The sequence below is a fragment of the Myxocyprinus asiaticus genome, chromosome 4, assembly GCF_019703515.2.
Source record: "Myxocyprinus asiaticus isolate MX2 ecotype Aquarium Trade chromosome 4, UBuf_Myxa_2, whole genome shotgun sequence".
In the NCBI taxonomy this organism is placed as follows: Eukaryota; Metazoa; Chordata; class Actinopteri; order Cypriniformes; family Catostomidae; genus Myxocyprinus; species Myxocyprinus asiaticus.
In genome coordinates, this window is record NC_059347.1 from 8,044,224 (window position 1) to 8,069,954 (window position 25,731).

Below are 25,731 nucleotides of genomic sequence, written 5' to 3' on the forward strand. Positions count from 1 at the left end.
CCTGAATGTTCTTGTTGTGGACCTATATAAGGTTACTTTCACATCGATATATTATCAATGTGAATATTTTCGTCACATTAAAAAGTTTTCATGCTCTGGCAGCAGCAGTGTTTCTTCTTGCTGTGTAAATGCCTTTAAAATCTTTATCATTTACTAGTGATCCTCTGTGCTGTGTGAATGTATTATAATTATTTATGATTTCATAGTCATCATTCGTGTTGTATAAATTTGATTTGATTGATCATATTTTTTTAACTTCCTCTTGTGCTGCGTTATAACTGTGTTTACATTCTTGTAATTTATCATAATTTTCATAAACATCTTCAGCGGAGAAGTAAATCTTGCTGACTCTCTCGTGAGATGTGGCTCGCACTGTTTCGCACGCAATTGGCAGTTCGCTTAATTCATGTGACCTGAACTAATCATCTATCTTCTCCCTCTTAACGAATATTATCCAGAACGAGCAAATTAAACATTAAACATGATTGTCACTAAAGGGAGAAATGCGACTGTTGTATCCGGAGATCAGAGACGGTGAAACAGTTTTTTTTTTTTTGTGCGCCTGTCAGCCATTGATGCTCTATAACAGTTTGGGCATACCAAGATGGCTGCTCAAACACTTCCGGTAGCTTCACCTCATAGCAGTTTACCGTTGCATCAGCGATCCAGTTATATATATTCAGTATATTAGTGGTTTAGACCCATGTTGAAACCAGTATGTAATCGAGTTCACAAACTCAGTGATGAGCACGATTCAGAGGCTGCATTTTTCCCTCTAACGTTACATTTTTACTCCACTGATGGTTAGGTTTAGGTTTGGTGTTTGGGGGTACAGTTTATAAAACATGCATTCCTCTTCACTGTATTAAAGCCTGTACAGATGAAAACAACTCGCTTCACACTCCCTTTTGGCACCCCTCTGTGGACATTACACCCTGGAAATGGAGCCCACACGTGCTCATATGCCCAACAACACTTACCGCTTTGGCCACTGGGGGCAGTGTTTTGTATTTTTCTAAGCACAGACCAATTTTAGTTAAAGAAAAGTCAACCTACTGTTTCCAGTTTCACTGTGAGAATAGTCCGGTGACTGGTCAATTATTATCATTATTATATATATATATATACAGTATATATATATATATATTTTTTTTTTTTATTTTCACCATTTTGATTCACCTTTTTGCCATCACAGTTCATTTGATCCTCCTGTGTGACAAATGCATTTTTAAAAGTACAATTATTCAATACAAATGTATATACAAATGTCATAAAAGAACAGTAAGAACAGTGACAGTAATTACAAAATAGTTAGCAATATTGCATGTAAAATAGTTTAGATTGAGTTTAGCATGTCACGCCACAGGAAATGTGAATTAACCTAACCACACTCAGTTTATGGGAGGCATCATGTCTTCATAATAATGACCCACACCACAACGTACACACAAACTATTTTAAATGACAATTGTACATACAGATTTTTGTAATGATCAGTTTTGCATTGCAGTTTTGTATTTTCTGTAAGTATATATACATATGGCCATACATCAACACAGACAAAGACAGATTCATAAAAATCAGAAAAGCAGAGCACACAACACCATCCTGCACACTCCGCTCAAAATACTGCAGTGCACCACAACAGGGTGGAGAAAGAGACGGAGAGAGAGCAACAAATGTGAAAATGTGAGTGAGCCAGATTGCTAAGGAAATTAAAATGAAATAATGGCAACCACAGACAAAACTGAGAAAACAGAATTACTGAAAGAACAGAGGGTGTAAAGCAATGCGATAGAACGAGTGCTACTGAAGGCAAGAGGTGAATAGTGAAAGAAAGAACAGAATGAGCAGCAGCAGTGGGAGAGAGCCGCACTCATTTCTTCACAGTGTGTCTGACTGCAAGCCGTAAAAAGCCCATTCTGATTAATGTACTTTATAATGAGTTAGCATAGCAATTATTGCACATGCTGAGAGAGTGAAAAAGAGTAAGGGTGAAAGAGAGAGAGAGAGTGAATCCACTGTACCATCCACAGTGTTGAATATAATCTGATTATAAAGTCATAAATTACTGTAATCTAATTACCGGTTCCTGTTTAGTCAAAAGTAGTTGATTTTATATTCTTGTAATCAGTTACTGATTTTTCATCAAGTTAAATACTTTAAACTTACATTACCTGGGTTACACATATTTCTAAAATGATATTATGTAAAATACATTTATATACATATATATATATATATATATATATATATATATACACACACACACTGGTGACCAAAAGTTTGGAATAATGTACAGATTTTGCTCTTATGGAAAGTAATTGGTACTTTTATTCACCAAAGTGGCATTCAACTGATCACAATGTATAGTCAGGACATTAATAATGTGAAAAATTTCTTAAACTTCTTTTTCTTTCTGAAAAAAACTTCTTAAACTACTTCAAAGAGGGAGGTCACGTGACGCCATGCAAGAAGCAGACGTGTGAGCGACGAGCTCTGCGCACTTTTTTATTATTCTCATGTTATAATCTGGTGAAATTCGATACACCCAGTTACACATTTGCTCTTTGAGGTAAAACATGGCAAAGAAGTCAAAATCATCGGGCTCTGGAGACATTAAAAGACACTTACGTGTTCAGGGTGAAAGCACCGACAGGCCTACAGACCAGGGACTCGATTTGGATGGTGCCGCGGGAGAGGAGATCCAGCGTCAGTTGTCCAACATATCGGTGATGATGACGAAGGCTCTTGCTGACTTGGAGGATCTCGCTGTAATACGTCGATTATGGCGATGGAAATAAAATTATCTGAGTTAGTTACAAGAGTGTCAGATGCTGAGAAATGAATCGATTATTTGGAGTCTTCAGAGAGGGAATTATCCACTAATCCGCCCGCGACCAAAGTTGATCTGGAACGTATTCTTGAAAAGCTTGAAGATCTTGAGAATAGAAGCCGCAGGAATAATGTCAGAATTGTTGGAATTCCTGAGCATGAGGAGGGCAGAGATATGGTGAAATTCCTAGACGAGCTCTTCCCGAGTCTGCTCGACATAACAGGCCACAAATTGGAAATCGAGCGAGCTCACAGAGTCCCTGCTCGGAGATCTGCTGAGGGAGATAGGCCCCGATCGATATTGGCCAAATTTCTGAGGTAAAGATCTTGTGTTGCGCCATGCGAGGAGCAAAGGTAAGCTTTCTTGGAGGAATCATAATATTTTTTGTTCCCGGACTTTGCGAGTTCGACAAGAGAGAAACGCGATCGGTTCAGGGAATGCAAGAAACTCTTGCATCAGCGAAAGATCACTTTTGCTCTGATGTTCCTGGCCAAACTGAGAATAGAAACGAAGGACGGTCACAAAGTATTTACATGTCCCAATCAGGCAATGTCTTTTATTGAATCAATGGGTGAGTAAACCATTGGATGTTTCTCATGTGAGTGGGTCGACTCGCTGTACTTACTCTGGCTTTTGAGGAAGCTGGGCATCATTTTGGTTTCTTTTTGCGTTGGCTCCATCTAGCTGCTGTAGTTTGTTTTGTGAATAACACTTTTCTTAAAGAAGCTTTTGCATTGACGGAAGATTACTTTTGCATGGAAGTTCCCAGCCAGTTTGAGAGTGGACACTACGGATGACCGTAAAAGATCTACATGCTCACACAAATGATGTCTTTTATAAAGTTGACGGATTGAATAAGTCATGGTATATACTTTTATGCGGCCTCCGAGTGAATTGACTTGACCATTCGGGGAACCGGGATGTCGGTTTTGTTTCTTTTTGTGTTGGCTCCACTTAGCGGCTGGAGCTTGTTCCATTTACGGGACACTGGAATGATTACGTCATCCGCTGAACTCATAAGAGCTGGCTCAATGAACATTCATTGTCTATCCGTGAAACTGAACAGTTTTATATCAGCTGGAATTTGTTTTGTGGAGGATCACACCTTTAAATCAGTTCTGTGAATTAATCTACATGTTCTTTGTGTTCATTCTTCCTTTTGGCTGGGGGTTATTTTACAAAGTATTTTCTGTTATGTAATTTTGCTTCACAAATTTGTGAGGCAAAATTGTGCAATCCAATGGCAAAGTTGTCGTGGGGGCTCGTGGGCATTCATGGACCTTTTAAGTTTAGAGGGATTGACGCTGGTTGGCGCTCTCGTGCACGGGGTTAATGCGCACGTTTTTCTTTTTTCTGTTTGTTTTGTTCGGGGCGAAGTTCAGGGTTTGATTGTTTCACTAATGGGGAATGTGGTCTGTATAATTTTGTTTTTGACACACAGTTTATTTTTTTTTATTATATCAATATGTCAGTTGTTAATATGAGTGTACTGTCTCTCTCCACATGGAATGTAAATGGGTTGGGGCACCCCATAAAAAGAAGGAAGGTTATTTCTTTTCTTAAACATAAGAAATATGATATAGTGTTTCTTCAAGAAACACACCTTTCTCCGCAGGAAGTGGAAAAATTTGGGAAGATATGGGGTGGGCAATTTTTCTTTGGTGTTGGCTCAAGTAAGAGCAAGGGAGTCATTATATTGGTAAATAAACATCTACAATTCAAATGTCTCAAACAGATTAAAGATAAATTAGGAAGAGTCATTATTGTTTTAGCTGAAATTCAGGGGCAAAGGTTGATTTTGGCTAATATTTATGCGCCTAACCCTGATGATCAGGGATTTTGTATAGATCTTGAAGGGATGCTGCAAGCCGCTGGCACCCCTCATGATACAATATTGGGAGGAGACTTTAATCTTTTGATGGATTCAGTCATTGATCATAGTGAAGCAAAAGTGTGTAAGCCCCCTAGAGCAACACTGACACTTCACAGGATGTGTAAAAATCTTGGTCTTACAGATATTTGGAGACTTTTGAAACCATCTGGAAGAGACTATACATTTTTTTCATCAGTCCATAAGATTTATTCTAGAATAGTTTTTTTTTTTAAATATATCCAAGTCCCTTATTTCATCTGTTGTGGATTGCTCAACTGGAAATATCTTAGTCTCAGATCATGCCCTGGTGAGTTTAGAGGTGGTGCCACATACGGAGAAAAAGAAATTATATAGTTGGCGCCTTAATGTGTCCCTTTTGCAAAATCCTGAATTCCAACAAATGTTAAAGACTGAAATCAATGTTTATATGAAGACCAATTGGTCCTCAGTATCCACTGTGGGCGTGGCTTGGGAGGCACTTAAGGCGGTTCTTAGGGGTCGTATCATACAGTATGCCTCATTCACCAAAAAATTCAAAGCACGAGAAATCGTGGAGTTGGAAGGAAATATTAAAAATGCCGAAGCAGAGCTGAAGAGCCGTTTGTCATCCGATGGCCTCAGAGAATTGACTCGATTGAAATACAAATAAAATACTATTTTGTCGCGGAAAGTGGAGTTTTGGTTATTAAGGGCAAGACAGTCATACTTTGAGTTGGGGGACAAAGCAGGAAAACTTTTGGCTAGATATATAAACTACCATTCCCTCAGTGAAATCTGCTGGTGGTGAAATATTTACCTCGGCCATTGATATTAACAATGCTTTTAAAGAATTATATCTTGATCTCTATAGTTCCACATCTTCGTCTATTGATGAAGATATTAGAAACTTTGTGGAACCATTAGATCTCCCTAAACTGACGACTGAGCAACAAAATTCTCTTGATTCTGAGATAACTTTGGAGGAGCTTGGCGAGGTTATTGGGGCCCTGCCTACAGGCAAGGCTCCGGGGCCTGACGGCTTTGCTGCTGAGTTTTTCAAATCTTATGCTACAGAACTGGCTCCACTTTTGCAAGAAATTTATACTGAATCATTAAAGAATGGAAAGCTTCCGCCAACCATAACACAAGCCCGGATCAGTCTGATTCTTAAAAAGGACAAAGATCCAAAAGTTACTGTCCAATTTCCCTGATCCAGCTAGATGTAAAAATTTTGTCAAAAATTCTGGCTAAGTAAAGTTATGACATCTCTTATACATATAGATCAGGTGGGGTTTATTCGGGGCCGCAGCTCTTCTGATAACATTAGGCGTCTCATCAATATCATATGGTCAGTAGCGAATGAACAATCTCCGGTTGCTGCCATCTCACTTGACGCTGAAAAGGCATTTGATATGGTAGAATGGAATTATCTTTTTAAGGTTTTGGAAATATATGGGTTCGGGAGTACGTTTATTGGATGGATTAAGTTACTTTATAGACACCCAGTAGCGGCGGTACAAACAAATGGACTAATTTCAGATTATTTTACTCTGGATAGAGGCACCCATCAGGGTTGCCCTCTTTCCCCTTTATTGTTCTGTCTTGCCCTGGAACCATTAGCAGCCTCGATAAGAAAGGAGGATGATTTTCCAGGGATGATTGCGGGAGGTATGGCGCATAAGCTTTTGCTTTACGCAGATGATATTTTATTATTCGTCTCTGACCCCACTAGATCTATTCCTTGCCTCCACAGAATTATTAATTCCTTTTCCAAGTTCTCAGGATACAAAGTCAGTTGGTCAAAATCCGAAGCTTTGGCTTTGACAGCGTACTGCCCAATAACAGCTTTTCAGCCAGGTGCCTTCCAGTGGCCCAAACAGGGAATTAAGTATTTGGGAATTTTATTCCCAGCAAATTTGTCTGATTTAGTTAGAGTTAATTTTGACCCCTTAATAAAAAGGTTTTCGAATGATGTGGACAGGTGGGCTTCAATACATTTATCGATGATTGGGAAGGTTAATGTTATTAAAATGAATTGTATTCCAAAATTCAACTACCTACTACAGTCTCTCCCTGTAGATGTCCCCCTCTCTTATTTTAAGCAATTTGATAGTATAGCGAAGTCCTTCATTTGGAATGGAAAGCGTCCCAGTTTACATTGCAACAAGTTACATAGGCCGATTGACAAAGGTGGGCTAGGCCTACCCAAGATTTTTTTTTATTATTATGCATTCGGTCTCAGACATTTAGTTCATTGGTCACTTCCACCTGAGAGAGCCCCTCCCTGGTTTGGAATTGAACAGAAAGTTATTGCCCCTATTTTACTATTACAAAGCCTTTCTATTAAACTGATTGGAGAAGTTAAGTCGCACCCCATTATCTCGCATCTGCACGTGCTATGGACAAAAGTGTCCAGAGTGTTTAATTCAAACATTTATTTAAATGTTGCATCAAGCATATGGCTAAACCCAAAGTTGCGTATTGGTGAGTCCCCTTTCTGTTGGTCGATTGAGAGTGGATTGAGAGGGGTGTTAATACACTCGGTGACCTATATGAGAGTGGTGGATTGAGATCGTTTGAAAATTTGGTCCAACATTTCAGGATTCCTAGATCTCAGTTCTTCAGGTACTTACAGCTGCGCCACTTGCTTTGTACTATTTATGGGAGTAGCATACACCCCCCTAAAAGGGCAGATACTCTAGAAGTGGTGATTACTGCTTTTGGAAAAGGTCATCAGTGTATTACTCCCTGTTAATTCAGGGTCTGGGGGATGGAGCTTCAACTTCTCTCAAGAGATTATGGGAGAGAGATTTAAATTTGGTATTGGAGGAGGGAGTGTGGGCTAAGATTCTAAAAAACGTCAAGTCTACATCTAGAGATTCGAGGGTGTGTCTGATGCAATTTAAGATTTTGAATCGATTATATTGGACCCCCTCTAGACTGTATAGACTTGGTCTTAAAGACACACCCACCTGCTGGCGATGCCAATCAGAAGACGGGGACACAACCCATGTTTTTTGGGGATGTGTTAAAATACAGGAATTTTGGAATTTATGTGTGATGTGTTGGACACAAGGTTTTCATTTTGCCCCAGACTCTGCATTTTGGGTGATGGGGAAGTCATACATTTTGAGGATAGCCACTTGAGAGGATGGGTCCTGGCCGGAGTTATGGTGGCCAGGCGAATAATACTAGGGGGTGGAAGACGGCTGGGGTACCCTCTTTCGGGAGTGGTGCGGGGAGATGAGCAAGGTTGCGGCATTTGAGGAGGCAATCTTCAGAAGGTTAGGAAAGTGGGATTTGTTTAATAGGAAGTGGGGTGGATATTTTGATTTTTTGGAGGGTTCTTGGGGAGGGGCAGTGGAGATGGATTTTTGATTTTTAAGTTTTAGTTTGATGTGTATGTGCACTCTTGCTTTTTGAAAGTATTTTTATTTTTTTTATTTTTGCTATAATTGTAAGAGACCACTGTAATGCGTGTTTGTGTCGGGTGTGGGGGATGTTCGGTGGGAAGGGTTTAATTTATATATCTGATTCCGTATTTTATGTTGTGTCTATTGGTTTTTTATGAATGGAATCAATAAAAATGTTAATAAAAAAAATAAAAAAAATACTTCAAAGAGTTCTCATCAAAAAATCCGCCACGTGCAGCAATGACATCTTTGCAGATCCTTGGCATTCTAGCTGTCAGTTTGTCCAGATACTCAGGTAACATTTCACCCCATGCTTCCTGTAGCACTTGTCATAGACGTGGCTGTCTTGTCGGGCACTTCTCACGCACTAGCTGATCCCACAAAAGCTCAATGGGGTTAAGATCCATAACACTCTTTTACAATTATCTGTTGTCCAATGTCTGTGTTTCTTTGCCCAATCTAACCTTTTCTTTTTGTTTTTCTGTTTCAAAAGTGGCTTTTTCTTTGCAGTTCTTCTCATAAGGCCTGTACCCCTGAGTCTTCTCTTTACTGTTGTACATGAAACTGGTGTTGAGTGGGTAGAATTCAATGAAGCTGCCAGCTGAGGACATGTGAGGCATCTATTTCTCAAACTAGAGACTATGATGTACTTATCCTGTTGTTTAGTTGTACATCTGGGCCTTCCACATCTCTTTCTGTCCTTGTTAGAGCCAGTTGTCCTTTGTCTTTGAAGACTGTAGTGTACAACTTTGTAAGAAATCTGCAGTTTTTTTGGCAATTTCAAGCATTGTATAGCCTTCATTCCTCAAAACAATTTTGCCATTTTTGACCTAATATTGACCTTAAGACATGCCAGTCTATTGCACACTGTGGTAACTCAAAAACAAACACAAAGACAATGTTAAGTTTCATTTAACAAACCAAATAGCTTTCAACTCTTTTTTATATATTGGCAAGTGATTTTCTAGTACCACATTAGCAATTTAGCATGATTACTCAAAGATAAGGTGTTGGAGTGATGGCTGCTGGAAATGGGGCCTGTCTAGATTTGATCAAATATGACTTTTCAAATAATGATGGTGCTGTTTTTCACACCAGTAATGTCCTAACTATACTTTGTGATCAGTTGAAAGCCAATTTGGTGAATTCAAGTACCATTTTCCTTCCGAAACACCAAAATCTGTACATTATTACAAACTTTTGGTCGCCATTGTGTGTGTATGTATATATATATTTATCTATCTATCTATCTATCTATCTATCTATCTATCTATATATATATATATATATATATATATATATATATATATATATATATATATACATATATCTATATATATATATATATATATATATATATATATATATATATATAAAAATGCATATATATATATATATACATATATATACGTATATAAATGCATATATATATATATATATAAATGCATATATATATATATATATATATATACACGTCTGTACCTCAATACGGGTGGCGGAGGACAGGTCTCAGTTGCCTCCGCTTCTGAGACAGTCAATCCACGCATCTTATCACGTGGCTCTTTGTGCATGACGCCGCGGAGACTCACAGCATGTGGAGACTCATGCTACTCTCCACGATCCACACACAACTTTCAACGCGCCTCATTGAGAGCGAAAACCATTAACGGCGACCACGACGAGGTTACCCCATGTGACTCTACCCTCCCTAGCAACCGGGCCAATTTGGTTGCTTAGGAGACCTGGCTGGAGTCACTCAGCATGCCCTGGATTCGAACGCGTGACTCCAGGGGTGGTAGACAGCATCAATACTCGCTGAGCTACCCAGGCCCAGTAACTGTAATTTCAATAATTCTCAGTAATTTGATTACTAGCATTTAAAATGCAATGTGTAACACTACTTTTGGCTTAAGTAATTAGATTATAGTAAATAATTACTATATAATCAGATAATACCCAACACTGGAGCTGAGTGTATGGCTTGCATGCATCAACAATGAACAAGGAAGAAATAAAGACGTTATTTTTAATTTGTTGACCGGAAAAACAAAAACTTTTCGTTTGACAAGTCCGATAATTCCACATCCTATAATGAAATTTTAATGGGATAGGTCACTCAATAATGAATATTCTGTCATAATTTACTCTCAGGATGTTCTAAACCTGTATGACTTTCTTTCTTTTGTGGAATACAAAAGTAGGTATTTTGCAGAATGACCTGGCCACTCTTTTCCATGCAATGAAACTGCATGGTGACCAGGGACTGGCAAACTCCATAAAGGACAAAAAGCATAATTAAAGCACCTTAAAAGTACTCATGTCATGCATGAGGTATGAAAGCCATCCAACACCTTTGTGTGATGATTGCCGTAGCTCTCAAATCTCATTGACAAAATTTTCAGTGAATAATGACTACAATTTCAGATCTGTTTATCACACAAAGCTATTTTATGGCTTCAGAAGACATGGAATAAAGCACACAAGTTGTATGGATTACTTTTATTTTTGTCTTTTAAGCTCCACTGCCCCAGTCCCCATTCACTGAATGGAAAAGAGCAGCCAGGACATTCTGCTAAACATCTCCTTGTGTGTTCCACAGAAGAAATTAAATAGTAAGTGTTTGGAATGGCATGAGCAGGAGTACATTAGATAGAATTTTCTTTTTGGGGCATGTGGGGTCCATTCAACAGAATTTCTCTCCATTCGCGAATTTGATCCAGGCATCTAATAGCAACATAAATTTCACCTCAGTTGACAGTATAATGCAGCTTTTCACTTGGCTAACCCAGTTAATAGTTGCAGTGCTACTCCTCATTAAAGAGCAATGATACATCAGTTATGGCAGAGCAACTGTGGTGCTGACACTCACTGGAGGCTTTCTGTGTTTTTACAGTGCCTGAAAGCCACAACAGATATAAAGAAAGAATATTTATGCATTCGAGAGGAAGATGCTTAATGACATATAATACAGTAAACATTTGATGCTGTTAAACTTGAGTCACCATAAGCCTGAGAGAATAAGTTGAAATTATTATTATTTTTAGTTTTTTGTAATATGCAGATATGTGTGCATTAACATGACTGTTAGCACCCAAGAGCTTTTAACCACTATAACAACTGAGAATACAACACAACAAACCTAGCATACATCAAAATGAATCTAAAAACCAATTCTAAATCTATACAGACACACATACCGACCCACACACACACACACACACACACACACACAAAACAACAACTCCAAATTTACTTAGTTCTTTCACCTTTTCAGACAAACCTTAACTTGAAAACCTGTGTAATTTTAACTTAACATTTAACATACAGTTATGTGGAGGCTGACTTTAGTCAAAAGAGCGCAACAGTGCCCGCCCTCTTTTTCAGCTGTCCTGATTCCGGTATTTTTCCCATAATTTTTTCATCCATAGGGATTTCATAAAAGGTGTCATAAAAGTTTTCTAAGCCATGAACCATAACAACCAGTTCCGAAATGGTATTCATGTGTGGTAACAGATCAGGGCTGCATTTCCCAAAAGCATCGCAAGCTTCAGTTGATCGAAGAGACCATTGGTTTCTATGATCTTCTTAGGCTTACGATGCTTTTGGGAAACGCAGCCCAGACCAGTTATATTTGTGAATTAATGACACAAAAAAAAGTCTCAAATGTTTTTGCAAAAGCGCATTCATGTACAGTTTTAAAGCAGAGTACAAAAGGCTAAGCAATTTGTGAAAATAAACAAAACATCTTTAATCAGATTATGAGTATATTAAAATGTAATTTAATTTAATTACATGTACAAATCTGACAAGTGTTTTTGCAGAGGACTTTAGGTAACTAGGACTTGTTAAATTGGGACACCACTCAGAGTAGCACCATGCAATGTGACAAGAAAAGTGACAACACAAGTGAGTCAAGACATTTAAGTAATTCATCTAAACACAAAGCAGTCTTTAGCAAAATAACATAATCCCTCCCTTTAATCTCACTATAATAATCTATTTTTGCTGCATTGCGACATAAATCATGAATTAGGGCATTTTAAGTGTCTTATTAATTTCAATGTGAATAAGCATGTTTATTAAGCATTTATAACATGTTAGTTAAAATGCTCACTATTTGTCTTTTTTATTCATGTTGTTGTAACTTCATATCAGTGATTTAAAATGCATTTGTAAATGGCTTAGTCATTTACTTCTTATAAACCCTTAAAGGTGCACTAAGTAACTTTTTTGTTTGTGTCATTGTGGACTTGACAGTGACACCTAGTGGTGTGGATTCAGCATCATTCAAACACAGCAGTTTGCAGTTACAGATGCCATTGTAAAAATTCACAATTCACAGTCAGCCATGCTTAATTTAATCAATGAGTGAAAGTGTCCAATAACGGGGTGGTTACTGAGATTAAGCCATTAGAATTCATCTGGTCATGTGATCTCAACATGGCAGCCCCCATGAGGGGACCCTCTCAATGTAGATTTAAAGAGTTTTTATAAGGTTACTGATATGACTAAAGTCTTCATCTCATGTGAGTGCTCATGATTTTATATATATGTTTCAAAATTACAATTAATTTATTTTGGAGTAAAACTTTTCAATAGGGCTGGGTATTTATACAGATTTCCCGATTCAATTCAATTCCGATTCACAAGCTCTCGATTCGATTCCGATTCGATTCAATATCAATTCATATGGGTTTTTTCAGTTATAATGTCCCTTTTGCTTACATATAAAATAAATTATCTCCCAGCTAATGCTGTTAATTAGACAGGGGACCTTTTAACTAGAAAATATTAATTGTACTATTTATATTTTATTATTTTTCCTCAAATTTGGTCACATTTTGGCTGTATGCAGTGCAAGAGTCGTTGACACCAAATTAATAAAAAAAACACATAAATGTAGCGACCCGCATTGTGCATAATTTGTGGTGACGCAAGTTGATGACTGAAAAGCACCGTGGTTCCACAGTATCTGAAAGAGTCTGAAACCAGAACAACGTAGCGGGGGGCGTCGGGAACAATCACACTCGGAATCGGATAGAAGCAAACATGCCCACTACCCAGTATGAAAACCACCTTAGTGGGCAGTTTTAGGCCAGAATAAGGTGCAGAGTGGACCAGGGTTATGCTGATAGGCTGCCCTGCTCCTAACTCATGTTCTTGGTTGAGCCAAAAGCGTTTAAGCGAACAGAGCAATCTTTTTAAAGCACCACAAAGCCACAGTGCTTTTACTCTTCAGAGAAATCAATGTACAAATGGCTGTACCAGTGTCTCTGCTCATTAAACTGGATACTGTAATGTAAATATTGTAGTGTCCAAAAAAGATACACTTCACCTTTAAATGTGCTTCTCAAATGAGACCACATGAAGTGATTCTCTCCTCGTGTGTAGTTTCATTTTTTGTCAACACCCTGAGAATTTAGATACAGTATGTTTGCTAAATATTTGTGTGCATACGGTGACATTGATAAGTGTGGCAGGCTTAATCAGTGGTGACATGTTAATCTTAGTTAAGCAGTTTGACTGGGAACGGGACATAATGTCACTGACACAATTGATTTCTTACTGGCTGGCAGCAAGACCAGCGCTGGGTCACTGCCTGTGCATTATGATGTTGGATAGCTGAGAAAGAATTACACGTTTCGCCCTTTGGACCTTAAGAAACTGCCTTAAATTGCCTTAGAAACACACTTTTCAACTCTTACTAGTTTACTTAAAGTGATAGCTGACCAAAAACTGAACATTCTGTTATCATTTACACAAAAGAATTCTGACATCATCTAAGTCAGCATTTTTCCAGAACCAAAAAATATAATTTTCACCCAATCTCAAATGATATATTGTGTTTGATGGCATCCGGTGGTGGAAATGACATTTTAAGCATTTTTAGAATAAAATGACACATGCATTTTTTTTTTTTTTTTTTTTTGCACAGGCTAATTTAAGGCTGTCTTTTTTATCTATCTATCTATTAAAACAAACAAACAAACAAACAACAACAAAAAAACAAACAAAAAAACAGTTTGACTGGACATGATGCAAAATAAAAATAAAAATTGTTCACAAGTGCTATTTACCTTGATTTTTCTAGTTTTTCATTTCACAGATCACATTTCTCATATTTCATCTCAAGCAAGCTCTTTACCGACATCTCCTTGGTTATTAAGTACAATAACTTTTGACTGATTACAATTTAATCTTTTAAAAAAGTCAATTATAAAAATCTCAAAAATAATTCATATTTTTATGTTTTTTTTTTTTTTTTGCTCCTAGACATTCATTTCAAAGACAAACGCTGAAGGTCAGTCCATGCCTTTACAGAATTAATTCTCTGCAGAGGTCTTCAGTTTTTCATACTTTAGATTGCAAAATCAAGATTAAAATCATTACATGAGTCATCCTCCAAACTTCTACATAATGACAGTATAATAGAAATAGTTCACCCAAAATTTCGTTTCCAAACATTTATGACTTCTTTATGAAACTGTTTCCTTTGAGACACAAAACTTCTTCTTCCAAGGGGCGCTTGACGGTTCAACCCAACCAAAATCCACAAACCAAACAAACCAAATCCTCCATTTATCCGCATTTAAATCTCAAGATTTTTATAATTGGAAACATTTTTAAACTGGATAGTAATTTTAAACTAAAAATGATAATTGTAATGATTCGTACCACTGGATGGAATCCCACCACAGCAGTATCTATGCAATCATTTCCAAACACACTCTCACAGCGAAATTGTCAGGATTCGTACAACTATTCTAAATCTGGCTAATTCGTATGATATCGTGCAACTGCACTCGTTTCAGTTCCTACGAATTTCACTACAGCCAATGATGTCGGTGGTTATCGTTTCCATCTAATACGCAACAATTACTTGCTTCTGTCACACACAACAGCTTCCTATCATGTTTACACACTCTACTGATTGGTTAAGTTTGGGTTAAGGGGTTTGGGTAAGGGCATAATATTAATAAGTATGTCCTTAACGCCTCGTGCGTGGAACTCGCGCTTACTTCCGCATTAGACATCCGGGAATTTGCACGTGATGAAGACGTTTGAGTTTATGCAAACAACTTCGTGTGAAACAATACAAAATAGCCAACTCGTAAATTATGCATGACTTTTCATGAGATCGGGTTGATCATTTCTTAAACTACTTATCCATTCAGTAATAATAAACAACTGTGATTGGTCCATCCTGACCAGCGCTGAGAAAAGTAAAACCTTAAACCTAAAACTAACTGATAGTGTCATAAAAAGCAAATGTGAGATGAAAACGCAAATGTCTTTTTTGGAAAGTGACAGAGACATCCAATCACTCTCCACTTTCGTCGTATAGAAAAGAGCAGTTTGGACATTCTGCAAAACATCTCCTTTTGTTTTCTATAGAAGAAAAAAATAATAATATGGATTTGGAACAATATAAAGGGAGAGTACATGATGACAGTATTTTTTTTTTTTTTTAATTAACTGCCCATTTAATACTGACACCAGTGGAGGAGGGGTCAGTATTAAACCTACACACCTGACTACAGCAAAAGCAGCAACACATGAATGACACCTGAACATGTAAAACCCAGCAGAAACTTATGTAAAACTGATGTAACATATGGTGTGTGAATAATTTTTGGCAAATATCCACAGAGCGCATATTAAAGCAGATTAACAAGGACGTAGCTATGTAACCTCTGTCTATGAAAAGTACAACTGCAATATTCACAGATGATATACCATCAGATGCATATCTTTCTTAATGGCCTCCATCTCCTTATGCATGCAAATGAAATGGTAGCTATTTAATCATAACAATTAAGAGTCATTAGCATAATTATCATTGGCATTATAGCTGTTGTTATTCTGAACACCATTAATGGTATTACACAGCAAGTATGCTTTTATGTGTGTGTATACATGCCTTACATTAGGAAAATTACAGTTGGGTGTGTGGGTGTGTGCCCTTTCTATTAGGGTGAGTGCATGGAAACATATGGTGATCTTTAGCCTAAATAATAAAGACACACATTGTCCTATGCCATTTTGCTTGACCATTTAGCTGTTATAGCTGACCACTGTCTGATTTATTCAGGATTATAAAAAACGCAAAGTTGACGCAAAGTGAGGACACAACTATGATAAACAGTTTTTTATGGAAAATATCATTTCAAATGTACTATATATATTGTTTTTTTTTTTGTTTTTTTTTTACCTTTTTCTCCAAATTTGGAATGCCCAATTCCCAGTGTGCTTTTAAGTCCTCGTGGTCGTGTAGTGATTCGCCTCAGTCCGGGTGGCAGGGGATGAATCCCAGTTGCCTCCGCATCTACTGCCAACCCACGCATCTTATCACGTGGCTTATTGAGCGCGTTGCCATGGAGACACAGCGCGTGTGGAGGCTTCACTCCATCCACCGCGGCAACCACGCTCAACTCACCACGCCCTGGGATTCGAGCTAGCGAGCTAGCAATCTCCAGGGGTGGTAGCCAGTGTATTTTACCACTGAGCTACCCAGGGCCCCCCTTTATATATTGTTTGATATCTTACAGATCCCTACCTTTCATTTGATATTTATATTGATGAATTTGTTGCATTTTTAAACACTTTGTTTGGCAGTTTAACATTGTGAGCTCTTGAGGACAGGTTAAGTTAAATGTGCTTCCAAGTATACAGCATGCATTTTAAAACAGAATGGAATGGTATGCGGGGATTCTGAGATGCACTTTTTGAAATTTAACTCCTTCCCTGACAGCATTCTAAAACGCACCGCTTAGGGACTGTTCACATGAAACGCATCCTTGCGCTAAAACAACCTTGGTGCAGCGCCACTATAGAGCAGAACACAGGTGTCTTGAGACACGTTTTTAAAAGTTCAAGTTTTTTATGCCGTATATAAAACACGGCAGTCCTGCATTATTTTTGCAGTTGTTTCACAGCTGCTCAATAGAGATGACTCCAATAATAATACACTGTAAATACAATCCATCTCATTTTTCAACACAGGTCACAGTCGATGTCCACTAAACATGTATCTGTGAGTGTGATGCTGGGGAAGTGTCCATAGTCTGTAACTTGCAAGTGAAATCACATGCTAAGCAGTGTTCGAATTGAGTCCAAGCTGTTGGGGGGTCCCCTTACACCGTCTGCTCCGTTTGAATTGAATGATTACATCAGACACACACACGACTCCCTATGAATCACTATGGGAATCAAAGAATAATTTTGATATTTTAAAAAGTTGTAAGACAAGAGTAAGATGTTAGGCTCAATAATAGATAATTTTTTTAGAATTTAAATAGTCACCGGGGCTGAGATACACAGAAATTCTTCTCCCTGTCCAGTAGGGGGCAATATGCATGAAGAATGTGAATCACCAAAAACACAAGAAGAATATGAAAGATGGAGACTGAGCAGGGAGGAGAATTTCTGGTAAAAAAAAAAAAAAAATGTTTTAATATTGATCTTTCTCAAAAAAACAAAAAAACAAATCTGGTTTGTATTATTTATGAAAACTGGGACAGATAATGGACAATGTTGCATTGTGACACTGCAAACATTTTTTAAAAAATATTTTTTTTTCTTTTTTTTTTTTACTCTGACCCCCCAACCCAGAAGAATGCACAACTTAAAACCTTTTTTGAACATTCTTTGTGTTTATAGAGTACAGGGATGTTTGGTTGATACTGTTGTTATGTTAATTATTAAGCCAATATACAGTAAATAAAAGGATAATACCATGTCTGACATGATGCAAACAGTAAAGCATAAAAAAACCTGCTATTTCATTTAGGTGTGCAAGCTTACATTTTGGGTGGCAGTTGGACACCCTGACACACCCGTGGCTATGCCACTGCATCAGAACAATATAATGTACAGAAGAATAGATGGAAAACTGTTTAGTACTTTTTAAACCTGACTTTGGAAAAGGGTCTACTGTTTGAATTGGACAAAAATATAGTAATGTACAGTCAGCCGGTTGTTATCGCAGAATAAAAAGTGTCAGGGTTATCAGGTCTTGTATCACCCTGAAGGGGTTATTAAGTCAATTATACCACTTATTACACAGCTACTAACCAAATAAACGCATGCATATAAAATATTAATTTGTGTTGAAATTATGTAATTATGAGAGAAGAAATAAATGGCTGAACAGCTGAAATCCACCTCCAGTTTGCCTCAGAGTTCTGTTGGTGTTTAGGCTTATTTTGTAAATAATGGCCGTCTGACTACTTATTTCCAGCTTATTACAAGACTTCTTGCCAAATGAGTAAATAAATGGACATTATTTTATTACCTTACTTGTAGAGATCGCACAGTGATCCGACATGCGGATGAGCAGTCTGATAAGTCTGAATCCCTGTATATGCGGTTGGTACTTATAGATACCAGACTGCTCAGTGGCGTCATTGGCCAATCAGAATCAAGTATTCCAGAGCGCCGTGTAATAAGCCCTGAAATTATCTGCTTCTAATATCATCCTAATTAGACTGATAATAAAAAATGCTAATTATGACAAATACAAATACAGTCACTGATATATTGTGCATGGTTTTATAGTTTTGCAATACGCATCAGTCGGTCCATTTACAGTCAGTGGATCTGCCATCTGAGACTGAGACTAGTCTAACGTAAATAAACGCACGTCCACACGCATTTGCACCAGTGTTTTAAAGGATAAATCTGAAAACTCCATGTTCTAAGAATAGCATCTCTCTGACAGGGAATATGACCTTTAAAGACCAATAGACAACAGGGATTATCTAACTGTGAAATATGTGAGCACTTGTGTGTGTTGCGTAACCTCAGTCTGCAGAATAAACCTGACATACAGGTAACACACACATATAAAAGTGCAGTGTGTAATTGCTGCACCACTAGCGAATTAATGCAAGTACAAAAATAATTATTGTTTCCAGACAGGCTTCCTAAACACTCCTACCACCCCGCCCCCGTCCTCCATTGTTCAACCAAACCAACGCCATCGGCTGAGCCAGAAGTTGACATTTCGGAATGCTCAAACAGACAAATAAATGCAAAAACTGCCACAGAGTCACATTGTTTAAACTTCAGAAAGTCAGCCTACAAATGGTTTATAACACTGACCAATATTTTAGTATTTTAACATTTAAAAAAATATAACATACCTTTAGGCAAAAGGAGAGAATACTGTCAAATAATAATGCGAGTATGATCACTTTTTAAAGGTTGTGTGTCTTGGGTGATAGCTAACAACACTGTTACAGAATGAGAGTTTATCATACTGTATATAATTTATTACACATACTAATTTAACCACCAATGAAGCAATCAAAGCCAAAAACACAAGCAAAAGCAGTATTCTCAATGGAGGTGACTACGTTATCTTCCCTCTCTTCAGTTCTCGTTTTATCCTGCCCCTTTGACATCCCGTTTGATACTCATTCAACTCACCACATAACACAAGCATTCGAGTGAGTGCACACACACACACACACACACACACACACAGTATTAAAGTGGCTGTCAGAGGGCCTTCATGAATCTTTAAATTCATAAAACATCATTCAGCATGGAATAACCCAGTTCCAGACAAGGTTTCCCAACAGGTGGCATTACACATACAGATGAATCTCATGAAATTTGTTAAGAACATGATCAGCCCGAGTCATATTTCACCTCGTAATCAAAAGGAATAAAAAACCTTGTTGGTTTTTGTGTCATGACGTCATTAAGTTTGGTCATGAAACGCACAAGAACCGATTAGGTTTAATGTTATTGACATGTCGCCATTGTATTTGAATTGGGATCTATATGCATGAGATCTGATTTGGTTTGAGAATTAATAACGACTTAAAATTTAGTCTGTTCATCTTACAAAGTGATCATATGCCTTCAGAAGATTTGGATTATGATGCATGAGTCACATGAACTGCTTTTCTGACAAGTTTGAGTGCTTTTTTAAGCTTTAAAGTGAGAACTATACACTGTATGGAAATCAGCGATTGCTTCGGGGTTTTTTTTAAATATATATATATTAAAATATATTTTATATTATTATATATGATAAATAAATTCATATGGGCTTGGAATGACTTGAGGGTTAGTAAAAAAAAAAAAACCTACAATTTTCTTTTTTGGATGAACTATTCCTTTAAAGATGCTGTAAGCAGGTTTGCAACAGTATGAGATTTCCATGGTACAATATCCATCTCAGAAAATATCACAGTTTCACGGTATCACGGTATACAGTATTACACAATTATTATTATCAGTTACAATGAACCTTAAAGGAGTGAAAACAGAATTTTTTTTTATTTATTTATTTATTTTTTTTTGGTTGAGCAAACACTTTATTATAATTGAAACTTGAAACCATTTTTTTATTTAAGTATGTGTAAAAAAAAGTCTCCCTTTTGAAAATAAAAAAAATAAATAGAATAAATAAGAAATCTAACAGAATTATAATAATAAACCGAATTATAAACATGATAAAAAAAATAGCATGTAACTATAACATGTTATATAACTAAAGCATGTTAGTTTACATGTTAGCATAGCATGATAAATTAACTACTAAATGAAAAATAACATCAGCTGTGTGAGCTTTAATATCGAGGGAATATTGTTGCACGCGTGCGCCAGAGAGCGGAGTATGTCATAATCGCGAGCTGGTTCCGTTAAACTCGTGCGAAAGTGCAGATGAGAAGCATTTAGCTGATTGCGAGATTATCATTAAATCTGCCTTGGCAGTCCTAAACAGGCTATCACTTGGGCGGCCGACGAAATATCTTCAATGGGAGAACCATGGCATGGTTCTCTTTCCCTGCTGTCCGCGACCCAGTCCGAATAGACCTGCAACCCACCAGTTGAGAACCCCTGCTTTAACTCACACACACACTCACTTATGTCAGACCCCCTCGCCTCACTTCTCTCTGACATTTTCTCCACTGCATGTGTGTGGGGGGGAGCAAGTTGACGAGTCTGACAGGCAGACAGGAGGAAAGGAGATGCGCACGCGCAGGTGAGATTCTCTGTCAGGTTGCATTTTTTTTCTCAATACCATAGATAAGCAAATGTACATGGTATGATAATCATCAATTTTCATACCGTGGTATACCGTGAAACCGGTATACTGCTGCAACCCTAGCTGTAAGTGATTTTTTTCATGGAAAAGTATGCAACAATTTTTCCTACTCCCTTAAATATATTAAAGAAATAAGTGTCCTGAGATAACTCACCGGTCTCTGTGACAACTGTAGACTTTGTAAACGGCAAACAAAAATGTGTTCGCGGACCGCAGACATTGAAGATTTTCACCTGTCAATCATTTTTCTCGTTCTCATAGTGTTGTGTTTGAAGCAGATCATTGAGGCTATGATTCATAATGTTTGTCAGTTGAGGGCGCTATTGTGCCACTGAATTTGACAGCCACAGGAACAAACAATGCTGCTCTTTCGCTCAGTTTTGGTCACTAAATTATCTTTGGAGGGCAGGTTTTGGAATGAGAGGGTGGCTAATTCAACGGCTCAGTCACGTGAAAGCATCGGAACACTAAAATCACTTACAGCACATTTAATGGCTTCGAAGTCTTCACTTTTTTGTATGCAAAATAGAATTTCTTTGAAAATGTAACCTTAGGTGCAACCCAAATCGCACACTTCTGCACTATTCTACACATGCAAGTAGTATGTTAAAGAGGCACTCAGTAACATTTTGTTTGTGTCATCTTGGACTTACAGTGACACCTAGTGGTGTGGATGCAGCATCATTCAAAATCAATAGTTTTCAGTTACAGATGCAGTTGTAGAAATTCACTTTCACATTCAGCCATGATTAATTAAATCCAAGAGTGAAAGTGTCCAATAACAAGATGGTTACTGAGATTAAGCGAGCAGTTTTCAGCTGGTCATGCGATTTTAAAATGGCAGCCCCCATGAGAGTGCCCCTGCCCCATGTAGAATAAAACAGCTTTTATAAGGTTACTGATATGACTATCAGTCCTCATCTCATGTGAGTGCTCATGATTTTATATATATGTTTCAAAATTACCAATCATTTCTTCAGGAGTAAAACTTTTTTAATATGGAAAAGATTACTGAGTGCACCTTCAACAATGAAAATGCAACAAAAATAAGTGCACTATGAGTACCCAGATGATGCACTTCTTCAGCTGTCGAAACGAAGCGTGGAAACTTCATGTCATCAGCGCACGCGGCTTGCCGTATGTAGCGGATGGGAGGGAGTTACCTGGCTGTTTTGCTGGTCTGACAAAACAATTGTAAATAATAGAGAATGTAGCAACTAGAGAAACTGCAACAAAAATCAGTTGAATGCTTTACCGTCACCTCACGCCGTGTGAAAATGCTTGTTGTTTGAGATACAAGTGTTGAACTGTGGATGGCTAATACACTAAAGCTAGCGGCAACACATCGCATACGTTTGAAACGTCACTTCTGTCAGTTGTTAAATGTTAGTGTTCCATTTGGGACAATACAACACTTTGAAAATGCATATACTACATGGCTGAGTGCATAGTGTATAATGTAAGTGCATAGTGCATAGTGCATAGCGCATAGCGCGTCATTTGGGCCACAGCTCTAGACATGTTTTTGTGAGATTCACCCACACACATATGCCCACACTGCTCCATCTGTCTAGCCATGCCCTTCCTTCTCCTTACCTGTATTTCATGTTACTGTGACGTCCAATAGCCTCCTTCATGTGGGCGTGGCCATGAGGTAGGGGGCGGGACCCCACCTTGACAGAGCTCTGAGGTGCATGGTTGCCATTTCCTCCCTGTCCGCTCCCTCTTTCTCCTCCTCCCCCACCTCCTCCACTGCTGCTGCCCCCTGGTGGAGGGGCAGTTCGTAGACCACACAGGCGGTCCTCGCTGCGGCTCTTCAAGTTGTGCTCCGTACATGCAAATGAGACCTGCATCCTGACCAGTGCTTACACACCTCCTGCCACTGTGTGTTGGAGTTTATCAGATTGAGCCTCTTTTGATGTTTGCGTTGTTTCTCAAGTAACAATGAAGATGCTGAAGGAGTCAGATAGCTAGCTAGATAGACAGCCAGCCAGACTGACAGACACTCAAGTCAGGTCTTGCATCTGCTGGCACAACTTGCAGCTGTTGCGCGTAAGGCACGCGTCCAAAAGCAAGTTTGACGCGGTAGGGCGCGTGTTTGTGTCGCCAGGCAAAAGTCACGACTGGCCGCGATCCAGGCCCAAATCTGTTGCGTGCAAAGTCAGCCTATGCAGTCGCCCGCTGCACTTCTCCAATACCCGTATCGACGCTACTTGAAGATGCTTTCCTCCGTGTTGAGGCATTCCTCTGCAGAATCCGGGTGGTCTCTCTCTTTGCAAGGCGGGTGGACCTCCTCACTACGCGGAACCTCCCATCCACACTGGATTTCCACAGACAGGATGCGCAACAGCCGGTACCGCTTCACCTAATGACACTGATGCCCGGAGCAGACCGCGAACGCGACTGCAGAGACGCGCGCAGACGCGCACACTTGTGTTCACCCGCGCCTCGCCATTTCTGTAAGTATAAAGGCGTATTGACACAAAACCACACATGCAAACACATATATATATATATATACACACACACACTATCTAGGGATGGTCACTATCTGACACACAGCGCGCTCTCACGCGTTCTCCACAAGGCAGCAAACGTCGCGTTGTTGCTCTGACGCGTGATTATTGCCATTGGTGATCACCGCGCGCGATCAAAAAAGAGTTTAACAGCTCTGCAGTGCCCATATTCCATCGTCAGGTCGTACTATTGTGCTACTGTAGTATTGCCGATGCATCGCATAGTAAAAGCGTTAACGAAGAAATGCCATCGATGAATGTGTAGAGGGAATTATGAATCCGCTCTGTATGACAGAACCCAATGAAAGCATCTCTCTCTCTCTCTCTCTCTCTCTCTCTCTCTCTCTCTCTCTCTCTCTCTCTCTCTTTCGCTCGCTCTCCCGTTTGCTCGCGCTCTCTCGGATTTCTATTGTGATTAATGTGTGAATTGAGCTGGACCACTGCGGAATAATCTCGCGATTGCTTGTGTTTTGTGTGCATTGGGAAACATTTGTATTACTGGGTTTAAAAGCACATAAACATATACAGGCCTATTGGCATATAGAAAATGAGATCTAGAAAATATTAGGATTGAGGATTCAATATTCTTTAAGGATTCCTGTTGGAATCTATCCTACCCTAATGGGGATTGTTTTTTTTTTTATTTTTTTATTTTTTATTGGACTAATTTAAATATTCCAATATACATATTTTATAGACAAGCGGTGATGCAGAAATCCCAGGAAAAACAGCACACAGGCAGCATGCAATGCCACACCAGCAGTAAAACAAGCTATCTATCTATCTATACATACATACATACATACATACATACATGCATACATACAGCTCTGGAAAAAATTAAGAGATTGGGCTGGCCATGACAGGGTCTTGATCTGGTGATCATCCATCCACACCTTGATTGACCTTGCTGTGTGGCATAGAGCATTGTCCTGCTGGAATAACCAATCCTCAGAGTTGGGGAACATTGTCAGAGCAGAAGGAAGCATGTTTTCTTCCAGGATAACATTGTATGTGGCTTGATTCATGCGTCATTTACAAAGATGAAACTGCCCGGTTCCAGCCTCAGATCATCACCGATCCTCCACCAAATTTCACAGTGGGTGGGAGACACTGTGGCTTGAAGGCCTCTCCAGGTCTCCGTCTAACCATTAGACGACCAGGTGGAGGATCGGTGATGATCTGGGGGTGCTTCAGCAAGGCTGGAGTCGGCTGAAACTAAGTTAAAACATTAGTACTGTGTTGTTTAAAAATGAATATGAACTTGTTTTCTTTGCATTATTCGATGTCTGAAAGCACTGTATCTTTTTTTATTATTTTGACCAATTGTCATTTTCTGCAAATAAATGCTTTAAATGACAATATTTTTATTTGGAATTTGGGAAAAATGTAGTAAATCCTGAGAAACTGTTAATTTTGTACATGAGCTCAATTTTGAGCTGTTTGTATATGTATGTATCTCTCTCTCTCTCTCTCTCTCTCTCTCTCTCTCTCTCTCTCTCTATATATATATAGTGTCCATTACAATGGACATTGCTTCAAATTTTTTTGCCTTGTGTCACATGCCACCATGCTTTATTTCAAAGGAAGATTTAGTTAGTTAAAAAAATAACACTTTTGACACTCCATCTACTGTAATCTAATAATTCTATGTAATTTGGGTGGCACCAAAAATCTTTTAAAAACACCAGAGTACGGTGATGTCCATTGGAACGAACGCAGGGTCTGAAAGGATTAAGAAGGTTAAATTAGTTTATCCATTATCTTATTTGATTCCATTAGGATTATTTTAGATTGGTTCCAAGCCCTGCACTGTAAACCCTTATGTTGTAATTACTGGAACAATCTAGTTGTCTTAATTAAATATTACTTGAAATGTAAAATTTTCGGCTCATAACTCAAATATCTAAGTCCCTTGGCTTTATTTTTCATAAAAATCCCTAGACTTTAGATTTTAAATGTTTATAACTATTGAGTACAAAATTGAGGCTATATGGGGAATCCCCACAATGCCTTGCACTTGAATTATTTAATTGTTTCCTTGGTCATTT

At 38.4% G+C, this 25,731-nt stretch overlaps 1 protein-coding gene across 1 annotated transcript in view; it reads right to left on the minus strand.

Annotated features, from left to right (window-relative positions):
- The window catches only part of LOC127437276 (voltage-gated potassium channel subunit beta-3), a 55,504-nt gene extending 31,546 nt beyond the window's left edge, over positions 1-23,958 (minus strand). Inside the window, exon 1 of the mRNA XM_051692111.1 lies at positions 22,761-23,958. Coding sequence (XP_051548071.1) covers positions 22,761-23,017 — 257 coding nt within the window. The 5' untranslated portion in view covers positions 23,018-23,958. The remainder of the gene's footprint in view (positions 1-22,760) is intronic.
- Positions 23,959-25,731: the final 1,773 nt, after the last annotated feature.